Source organism: Cephus cinctus, unplaced genomic scaffold (assembly GCF_000341935.2).
Source record: "Cephus cinctus unplaced genomic scaffold, Ccin1 Ccin1_scaffold0080, whole genome shotgun sequence".
In the NCBI taxonomy this organism is placed as follows: domain Eukaryota; kingdom Metazoa; phylum Arthropoda; class Insecta; order Hymenoptera; family Cephidae; genus Cephus; species Cephus cinctus.
Window position 1 is genome coordinate 476,660 of NW_014332821.1, and position 10,792 is coordinate 487,451.

At 45.6% G+C, this 10,792-nt stretch overlaps 1 protein-coding gene across 4 annotated transcripts in view; it reads left to right on the top strand.

Moving 5' to 3' along the window:
• Nucleotides 1-864: 864 nt before the first annotated feature.
• The window catches only part of LOC107271359, a 24,843-nt gene continuing 14,915 nt past the window's right edge, over nucleotides 865-10,792 (top strand). For 2 of the 4 annotated variants that reach the window (XR_001538611.2, XM_015747276.2), the window contains exon 1: nucleotides 865-2,337. Coding sequence is in view for 3 of the 4 variants with exons in the window: in XM_015747276.2 (XP_015602762.1) it covers nucleotides 1,740-2,337 (598 nt within the window). In the remaining variant the exon portion in view is untranslated. The remainder of the gene's footprint in view (nucleotides 2,338-10,792) is intronic. The other 2 variants (XM_025088570.1, XM_015747287.2) reach the window with 2 other exon arrangements.

The following is a 10,792-nucleotide window of genomic DNA, read 5'->3' on the forward strand; positions in this document are numbered from 1 at the left end:
CGTAGTATATGGTACTGATGAATAATTTAAAGCAAAACAAAATTGCAATATTAATTGACCAAACTGTTACGGTCGGATACGAATATATATTTTTACCGAATAAATAGAAATTTTATAATCGAAACATGATATTCCGCAGGAAATAATATTGGTATAATGGTCGAGCTGCCAGAGGGTGTTTGGTTAAAGAATATAAATTCGACGGACATCGATAGGACGTTCCGTTACCGTTATATTAGAAATTAATCCTTTTCCCCGAGGATTTAATTGGCGTTGCAGACGTAAGCTTGTATTATTCCTAGGGAGAACTATTCAATGACAATGGATTATAATTATCATCTGTAACTGCATTAAACTCGAGTAAAATGAGTTACGCTATGAAGGCAATCGATTAGCGTAAGAAAACATTCTAAAGATCGACCAAGTATATATATCTATATAAAATTTGAATAGTAAGTAGAACACACGTAACGAATAAAGAATTCTTGGAAGAAAAAAAACAATAAACCACTCATACTCAATGCAATGCCCTAAATCAGTAGCGTTATTCGTAAGTAATAATTCACGAAGAAAAACACGAAACTGCCCACAGTAGCGCAGAATAGCTTTTCACAAAAATGTCGGGTAAGTGCACAGACACAAGTATGCACGAAGTAATCTACATATCCATGAAATTCGCCGATAAAGTGTAGCAAAACCGTATGGCTTACGTGCTCTTGGAATAGGGGGTGCGTGGGTTGCGTGGAGTGATGACAGCCTCTAGTGTGGTCCAGGATCTGGGGTTCGAACGGCCAATGGCCGCTAGTTTGACGCGACGGTGGCGCCACCATCGAAAGCCACAGTAACGGCGGCTCGCGTCTCGACGCGAGTTGCCAGTCGGTTTCGGCCCACGGCCGCTCGGAGTCGACTCGAGTGCGTTGGATGTTAGGACGGTCGGCCGTCGACGGCCTGGCCTAGCCTGTTTCGGAGTCGTTGCTCTGCAGCGAGTAGTAGTTGATTCTTGGGGTGGAAGTGGTGGAGGTGGCCAGTGGTAGCGCAGCCAGTGCTCGCGGTGGTATTGCTGGTGCTGGTGCTAGTGACAGTGGCGGTTGCTATTGGTGGCGGTGTAGGTGCTGGTGGGAAGAACGGCGACGGTGTAGTGCTGTGTTTTGGGATTGGGTATGGGGGTGAGGGTTGGACGGGTGGATAGTATCAGAGAGGCCGCTGGCACGTCCAGGTGTAGGGTTATCCCGCGAGTGCACTTGATGATTTGGTGATAATGTAAGTTGCAACGAGCTGGAGCGGCGTCGTTTACAAGTACGCCCCCGCCGTAGAGAGATCGATAAGCGGGCTTTCGAAGCAAGCAAGCAAGGAAGCAGTCTGCCATACAGAATAGAATGGTCTGGATAGGTTCGTGGTGACGATTATAGAGCGTGAGACTTGGCGAATCTATCCAAGACTGTTACAATTGAGGCGGAATGCTTGGCGTTTAATTGCGTGACACGCGCTTTACAGGTTCGTCCACTTTCACTCGAGTCGAAGATAGATGTGCGTGCAGAAGGAATCCGCATCGAATGTACCTGCTATCACCGACGTGTCTACAGGAAGAAAATTCTATAGGAGTTACCAAGTGTTCTCGTCGGACCAAATCTTTTAACGACGCTATGGTGACTTAGTGACAAGATCAAACGAGTTAAGAGTGAAATATGGAGCGGAGCGAAGCATCTGTTAGATAAAACCGACAGTGTAGCTAAGAGAAAATGAAGGAACACGGCAACATGAACGATCAGACGGGGGATCATGTCCCCGTCAAGGTACTCAAGTCCTTGCTGAAGAAGCCTGGACAGGTCAAAGCGAAGACCCAGAAGAATCGCGTCGTGATAAATGAGAAGCTCAATGAGTTCTTCGCGGCGGACTACATCATACTGATAAAGGAGGAGTGTTGTGCGGATTACGAGGAGGAGTGTGACTGTTGCTGCCAAGAGCATGAGATGATCCGATTGGGTAATTGTAAGGAGTGTCGTGCTGAATTGAATCTTCATTTCGGGGGTGCTCCTCGATTCGATGATAGAGATGGACAGTCGGACAGTGAATCAGCGGATGGACGCGAACAGGTGTTTCCCGGCGAGGAGTCTCATCCAGAAGACGATGGGCTCGAAGTTCTACATGAGGATAAGGTTTCCGCCACGCCTGATCGTATCCATCAGCAGCAACGACAACCTCATCAGCAACAGGAAACCCTGAGTCCACCCGAGGGCTACAAGGACGTCTGCGAGGAAAACGAACTCGCTGACGAATCGGAGCATCGCATTCATCCCTTATGCGCTGAGTGCAATTACTATCATCAACGGGGGGCAGGTGAGTCATCAAAGTTACCCTGTGCCGTATGACCTGCTAACACCTGACACCGTTCACGTTGGTTCTTCATCAGACCCTTTATTATTTCTGTACACTACCCCTTCCAGAAAGAACCCACCAACCCGCTCATACTTCACCCCTCTTCTTTACCCGCACCTGTACACCTTCGTGTTGGTCAAGGACCTGCTGTACTTGGACCCCACTTCCGGTTCAGTCCCATTCTCTAAATGAATTCGGAATTCCCATTCATAAATTTCTTTTATCAAAATCCTGTGCATTGATCGCGAGGTACAGAATTGCACTGCATAAGGTTCTTCGCTGGGATTTGCTATGTTTGTTTTCTGGATAGATTAAACGAGTAACAGTCTTACCGAAAGTATATATTTTCTGTACCTCGAGTATTTAATGCCTAGACTGAACTGACTTGCTGCTCATGCACGTGAAGTGGATTCGTTTCTGATTCGAAACACGATACCGGCTAATGCAGATAATCACTAGAAAGGAAGCACGTCAACGTGAATATTTCTACTGTAGGGATTCCTTTATCTCAATACTGCACCTCTTGAGCCATTTCCACGGCCGATTAAATGCAACTGGAATTCTTTTTATTAGTCGTATTTTATTCGCTGGACACTTATATCGTAGGCATACGAGATTTCTCTGCAATGTTTTATATAGGTTTTTCGTTATACAATTATCTGTTTCGCCAATAATCAATACTTTCTACTAGGGGAGGAAACCGGTATGAGTGGATAGACTTTCGAATCTTTCCATCGCAGATGGGATTACATTGATTCTTAGCTCGATCAATTTATTTCCTAAAGCCTATTTCAGTACGCTTACCTTATGCCGAGAAATCGTCCTTTAAAGTCATATTGAAATATACCATGTTAACATTCCAATGTCGTATCTGTACACCTATGCGATTCTTAATATTTAAAAATGAATTAATGGATTACAGATGTCTCTGGGATTTCTAATTACGTTCATTCTTCGTTAAGTTTTTTCAGGTCTTCGTTAATTTAAAACGGTCATACATATAAGTATATTCCTACGAGCTTGCGAAACTGTCACATATAGTTTCCCACGTGGTCGATAAGAATGATCGTTGGCTCAAATCAAAGCCGAAAAAGAATGGAGGACGTCACTAAAAAAAAAAATGACACTCTACAGTAGAATGTACTGCCAAAATCGTTCGTTGCTACTTGCCAGAAACTGTCAGAGAGCCAATATAGCTAGGTTAATACTGCATATCGTAGTCGCATCAATCGATCTCGAGATAAGGCTGCTGCGGATTTGAAAATTTATGAGAATCTGCCGAAGCTTCTTACCTACTTTGCTTGTCAGATTCATCGAAATAAGGCCGTGTCGCGATAACAGTAGCTATTATCAACCGTAAAGGTTCCTCCGCAGTGACCGTGTCGTTCACGGTCTAATTCTTGGCAAATGCAGAAAAAGACAAACAGCGCTCATCCTTATTATTACCGGCGGACATAATTTACTTAATACACAGCGTACGTAATGCTCGTGCTTACGACATTACGCAATCGTTAAATGCACACCGAGCAACGGAATGCATAAATACAGCAGTCCTACGGTAAGTCATTAATTAATTTGGCCATTAAACGTCATCGGCGTCGTTAAAACATTTGGGCGGTCATGGCGCGTTCGCGATGAAAAAAAGTAGCTGCCAGGCGTAGAATAAATAGTAAAATCGGCTGGTAAATCATTAAGATAGGCGCTCCCGTAGCCAGAGGTTCGTGGACACGTGCCAGCCATCGGGGGAGGCTTTTTAACCGTAACAGTAGAACGGGTTTGCGAGGGATCGGACTGGATTGTAGGAGCGAACTTTGGTAGCTATTATACCGAAATCGAAGTACACGAAAGGAAGTACCAGACAATGCGGTATGATATTACTTTTTCTTTTCCTTCAAGTTTCGAATAATAAATTCAAGACACGGTTCCGTCGATATTCTATCACTGCCGTGTCCATGCTTCCAGGTTTAAGAGGACATTCGAACGATGATGCTATATGAGGCACGAGGTACCCCAGGCGATGGGAAGTTTCTTCGGCAGGCACGGTAACGGAAGTTAGGTACCCTGTGGTGCGGTATATAACCTAACCTAGGTAGCTGGAGGTATTAGGTAAAAATGCAAATTGAACCCTTACGTTTGCAACGTGCATGTACAGCAGCCGAGAGAAATAACTTTGTTTCGGTTCACGAACGAATCAGTCCAATCCCTTCGTTAAACTAATGAACGGCTGGTCGACAGTTTTACTTTGACCGCACTACCCTTATTTAGCTAATTGAAGCCCTTGAGGATATGTGGAACTTGGCTCTCGAGATACTTCCTGGTAAGCGTAGTTTACGGGCAGTCATCGGTTTGGAAAATTAAAGTGGGATACGCATATACCAATCCTTGAAATGAAAGTTGGGAATTGCATATTTCATATGCGAGCCGGACATATTTTTTCTTATTCTGCATTTACAAGAACTTCGCCAATCAGCGGGACTGACTCTGAGGGTGATAGTGGAAGGAAAAAAAAAGGGTCATGTTCGATTTCATTTTATATTCATACGAATGCGCTCTTGAGGCTACTCGACGAGAAGTTCGAAACGGTGAAATTGCAATCTCCGGATAGCAGGAACCTGCGACGCTTTACTGAAAGGATTTGCGTTACAACCTTGAGGTAGATTAGGTTTCCCGGGCTGAGACTCGAGCTTGCACGAGGTCCTGTAGCGAATTTGAACCGCGTGTGCGATTTATGAGACACGAACGGTATAATTTGATATAAAATATGTTAGTTGTCTTAAAATGATCCCAGCTCCATCCGCTCGAAATGCAATTAAGTTGCACCTAACGATGACTACGGGTAGCGACTATACGGTTTCCTATGATAATCGAACACTCGCTTATTCAGTTACTTCAAGAGGCTAATTAGGTCGATTTCGCTAATTGAGTGCATTTCATCTCGTTTGAAATTTTACGGGAGTAATTGCCGGGATCCGTTCTCCCTTGGTCCTCTTACCTTTTGATTTGCTTTAATTTTGACGAAATTCTACGTTTTATTAAATCAAAAGTCGCTTATACGATTTTTATACGTACGGCCGTGTGTGCGTCGGCTTCCAGGTGTCGGAGGATCGATACGACTTTAATGAGCAACTTATAAGGGGAATGGTTTGTATATTAGCTGTTTAGCTCGTTAACGGTGTCCAGATATACCCTGCCGAAATAAACAGTTCGTTAACCACAGAATCGCCGGGAACGAATTCGTGCTCAGAGTCGGACAACGATCGTCAGGTTACAATCGTTCAGTCACTGGCCGTCGTTCCGTGATAACGTAGAGTCTTAAGGGGAAAGCGTTCCGTCCTATCTGTTTTACCTGGTGATAAAGAAAAAGCAAAAAGTCCAACCATCCCCTCGTATAACGACCACCGGAAGCTAGTCCCAACTTTCGTGGCACAAAGCCAAGCGATCCACGCGAAATTCGACGGTAAGTTTACGCGACGAGTCTTTATTGCTGAGAGGCCACGTGGCCACGCGATATCACAGGCACCTGTCATATGCTAAACAAAAGTCAAGGGTCAGCTTTGACTCGGCACTGGTTGCAGCCTGAAAGAACAGGGACGACTATTCTTGCCACGGATTTTCTCCCAGTCTATTATCAACCGTGCGGATATCGATCTGCACTTTCATACATATATAAATGCCTTAATGACAGTATATTAATAAAACCTTGTAACGTTATAAAATTATGGACAATCTTTTTTTTATCTACATGGGTCACAGAGCCGCGTATACCTTCTATGGGGCGAGACTTTCTGATTTATGGATCTTAGTTAGCGAGGGTGTAAAATGTCACTGGGCGCTTGCTAAAATCGAAATACAGAACCGAGCTTGGCTGGCTGGCCAGGCGAGCAGGCAGTCGGCATGGAGGGACTTCTTTCCATGTATTTGCTAATATACACTGGCACCGTCGCGAGCTCTGCGCACACCAGGCATTCTCAAGGTTTCGGTCGGGTTCGTCTTCGTACGAATTCGCGCCTGCGCTACAATATTGAATTTGAAACTGTTCGTATAGGAACCGTACCAGCCGCTCAAACGCTTTACGGAGTTATGTTTGCCCGCGAATGAATGACCGAACGATGAATGGCTCCCTTTTGACAGATCGATCGTGCGACGGTTATGCTTGCTCCTTTCGTTGCTGATTGTTCGTGAGCCGAAGGACCGACAGCAAATCTATTGAGACTTTGAACCGTGGATACGTCTCGGTAATGAAGACGTCTTACGCATTCATTTATGACGTAACGACCAACTAGTCTCACGTTACGTGCACATGGCTGTGTGGAGATGTTTCATTTCTTTTTTAGGTTAGAAAATTTATTAAATATCGATATCGTAGATTCGGGCTGTTATCGTTCGTGGGAAAATTTTGGACCTTCCTAGGGCTCGAAATAAGTTTTACGTAATTATGACTTATTATGGATTACCTAGCTCAACCCGACAATCTTACTATTTGAACTCCCCTAACTATTTCCCTCGTGGGCTGTCGTTCGTTACTGTACTCTTATGTATAGGGTGAACAGTTAATGATGCAGTTACCTGTAGACAGTACTACAGTATACGCTGTAAACATGTATATCGAGCCAATGTATTTTCCTAGTGTTTAATAATCAACTCGGCGTCAATTTTTTATTTATTATTATTTCAATCAATTAATAATTCCATTCGAAACTCGCCCGAAAGAACTCGAATGCTGGACCAATGTCGAAAATGAATTGCCAATCTGCAGTTGGTACTCGGGTCGATGTAGTTATGAAATCTAGTTGTTCTGACTGCTGCCCGTTCGGTACTAGCATAAAACATGGAGAATGTGTACCATAGGTACGCATTTGAAGATTGCCTGAATACACGCTGCCATGTATCCATAATGCATGTGCGCTTAGTCGGCCACTCGAATGGCCAGTCTATCGACATGCTTTTTCTCACAAAGGGCACGAACGCCGGTGAATGAAAAATCGTAAGAGGAGTAGCACCGAGGCTTTCTGTGCTCTTTATTTTTGAAAAGCTACAGGTTTCCACTTTTCGAAGTAAATTGCACTTTTTTTTTATTTCTACATTTCCTTCGAAGTAGATCGCTTTGTTTACACTCGCTCTCAGCGTTGCATACGCCTATCTCGTTTCACGAAGTCCGTTTAGTACTTCTCGGTCGATCCACTCGAAGTAACATCCTTGACGAAGCTATTGCCCAACCCTCAGCGCGACACGTGTGACAACTTGCAATGTCAAACTTTCGAGCTTCCTATGCTACGTCCAAACACATTGCTCAGGCTTTGGTGAAACGTTAGCTCGAAGATGCCATAGAGTCAAGGTAGACTCTGCCTGTATATGCCTGTAGAATGTTTTCGACTCTGGCAATTCGTGACTTCCAATTAACGTCTCTCTAAGCATTCGACACGAATGCTCAACCGAGAAACGATGGCAGCGAGAACAAACCTTACATTGCTTTGAGTAATAGGGGCGATACCCTTTCAGAGATCAGGAATGCGAAAAACTCGACTGGCACGGCCCAACGCTGCACAATTCACTTAATTAAAGTAATCTCTTTGTTTCGCGAGGCACAGCCGCCTGCGTGATATTTCATCGCACAATGCAGTTGCTTGTTTATTTCCCTTTTAATTTCTACCGTGAAGCGCTTGGACTTTCCCGTGGTCTTCGGACAGCTGCTCGGCAGTATTTCAGTTGGTTGGCAAATTGACACGTCGTAGTAGGAATGCTTTTCCGTAAGTTCAGGGCATGTCTAGGACCCCCAATGGATCTGAACAGACTTGACAAAGACCTCGTCAGGTCTTTGATTTTCATATTTCCATATATTCCAACGTGAAAATAAGACGCTTTAATGTAAAACGTGACTGCCACAGAAAGAATAGGGAATAAGACACTTGAATTTCCAACGTGCCGTCGCCACGAAACGTCAAACTGTTTCTCCGTGGTATATAGAATTTCGCAAAAAAATAACGACGAGTTGCGCAAGCACCCACGCACTAAATGGAATCAGCTTGAAATCGTAGGACGATCGTATGTCTTGCCAGGCAACAGTCCGTGTCTGGTTGCCTTCTTTGACCTTCAGCCGACACGAGTTTAGCCGCGCCCTCGATTCGAGGAAAATGCATAGCGCAGTAGTCGGGCTAGGTCCTAGGATTATAGAGCAGGTACGGAGTGAACCGAAGTCGAGTGTTTAAGCAGGTCAGTGCAGAGCTATGCCAGGAAAAGGTTACACGTCAAAATGCGGCCAGTGAAACGCGACAGCCGTTGGAAGCGTAAATTGCCGTAATTATATGCCATGGCTTCCGCGGGTGGAGAGGAGTTCCACGAGGAACAGCGCACGAGGCTTGATTAACGCGGCATCCACGTAAATACATACAGCAATATACGCAGCGAACAATCGTACGTCGACGTGACGAATTTCTCATTGGTATTACGTGAAAGCGTCAAAGTGACGCAGCCGTCCTGCCATTCGAGGCATAAAAACTTTTTCGAGCGAACCTTTTCGCGTTCTTGGTTAAAAAAAATGGAGGCGACGCGTAGTCACGTTCACGGAGGCGTCTATGGGACTCTCGTGCGAACTGGAACGTCTTTACGATACCATTAAACTGGATTGCCTATAAACCTCGTCGTAATTTCTTTCGAGGCTGATTTCTCTCTATATATACATTGCACGCTGGTCCTAATGCTATCCTTTAGCGAATCCGTAGTTCTTATATATCCGGTAGATGTAACTTTAATCTAGTTATGCCTGGTTAATATATTTTTTTTCGGCACGTTTGCTTCCACGTCAGGCCGAGACGCGCACGATGAAATTTTAGCGACGAAAATATTACTGTGTCGCTTAGGATGACTATCGATATATATTTTTTGCCTTTTTACATATTTCTCGAATCGTTACCCCTCTCGTGTTCGGCAGACTGTGAATTTGAATTTTCCCGCTTCCCTTCTCCATATCGTGTCTGTCGCGTGTCTCTCGTACCGTCCTTAAGAAAAACTTTACTGTGCCCGATATATCCGTACCGCCTTTCACGTCGTTATCCTGTCTTCTCGATGACGGAATCATACTTCGTTGACCTCCTGCCGGAAATGGAATTAGATTCGACCACGAGTCGTATGGTTTTTTACGATCGTCGCCCTCGTTCCTTGCCTTTGCTCGGCGCTCTAACGATTAGCTCGCATTGGTACAATGTAATGCACGAGGCAAACACATCGAGGGCTACCGTTATATTCACGCGGTAGGACGAATTCTATATTTTCGTTGACGGCTGAATTTTTGCACGCTCCATACCGTAGAGTGAACACGTGGCCACGACTTGACAACTGGTACCCATCGTCTTGTATCCTTGACGAATTATATACGCGTCGCGAACTCCTGAAAAACCGAAACTCGAAACGCGGCTGCTCTGAATCGACTCGTGTCGTGTTTCTGCGGTGACGCGGCCGAGTGAGAATTGGGCCCGCGCGCGAGGACTGCCTATTCCTAGCTTCCGAAGGACTCGTAGGCTCGTAGGACTCCGTGTCTCGCGTGGCCCGCGTTCACCGGATGTACAGTGTAGCGTGACTCCGGTCTTCCAGTAGTTCTCCCTCCGCGTCCCGTCATTCGTTCCAGGATACCTATTGTGGTATACAAGCTCATATACCTATATACCTATAGCCTATAGCCCACAGCCCACAGCACAGACTGCAGGAGTCTCCGCGATGCATATAGCCCACGTTCCACCCGTATAGGGGAACTCGACGATTATCCCTGGAATTTCTCGAGTAATCTGCACTCCACATTGTTTCTGAGCGACCTCAGCGCAAACGTCTTCCGAACCCAACGGCCGTGACCTCGGATTCCCACGATCCGGCCGGGACATCATCCCTGCGATAGGGAACGCTTTCACTGAGTGCCACAAAACCGAACGAAAACGACGCGGAAGATCACGGCGAGGACGTCGTAAGGGAAATCGAAATTCCCGCTGGTGCGATCGCTATACTCTTCGGCGTGAACGATTTCACTCTACCTTCCCGACCTTCGTCTCCGTTTTCGTCCTTCGTTCCTTTTCTCTACCTTCTTCTCATTCCGATCGCCTCGTTCCCTCTCTTATCCCGTATTGCAGCTCTTTTCACTCACCCTGTATATTGTCCAGAGGAATGAAGCCGCGGGTGGGTAAGGTAGGCTCCTGCTCGACTTTTATGTTTTCAGTATGAAAATTGCTTTTCTGCTGGCGAGCTTCATTCAATGTTATCCTCGAGCTCTGCTCGTATGGAGCGACCCCAGTTTTTCCGAGGATTTGCACCCCTGGGAGATTGGCCTCCGGCGTGGAACGGTGCCATCGGCAAAGTTATTTGCGAGCCCAATGAGCACTCCTCTTGCCTTCAATATTAAACGATCGAATCCGTGGCGTTGGGGGGGAGGGAG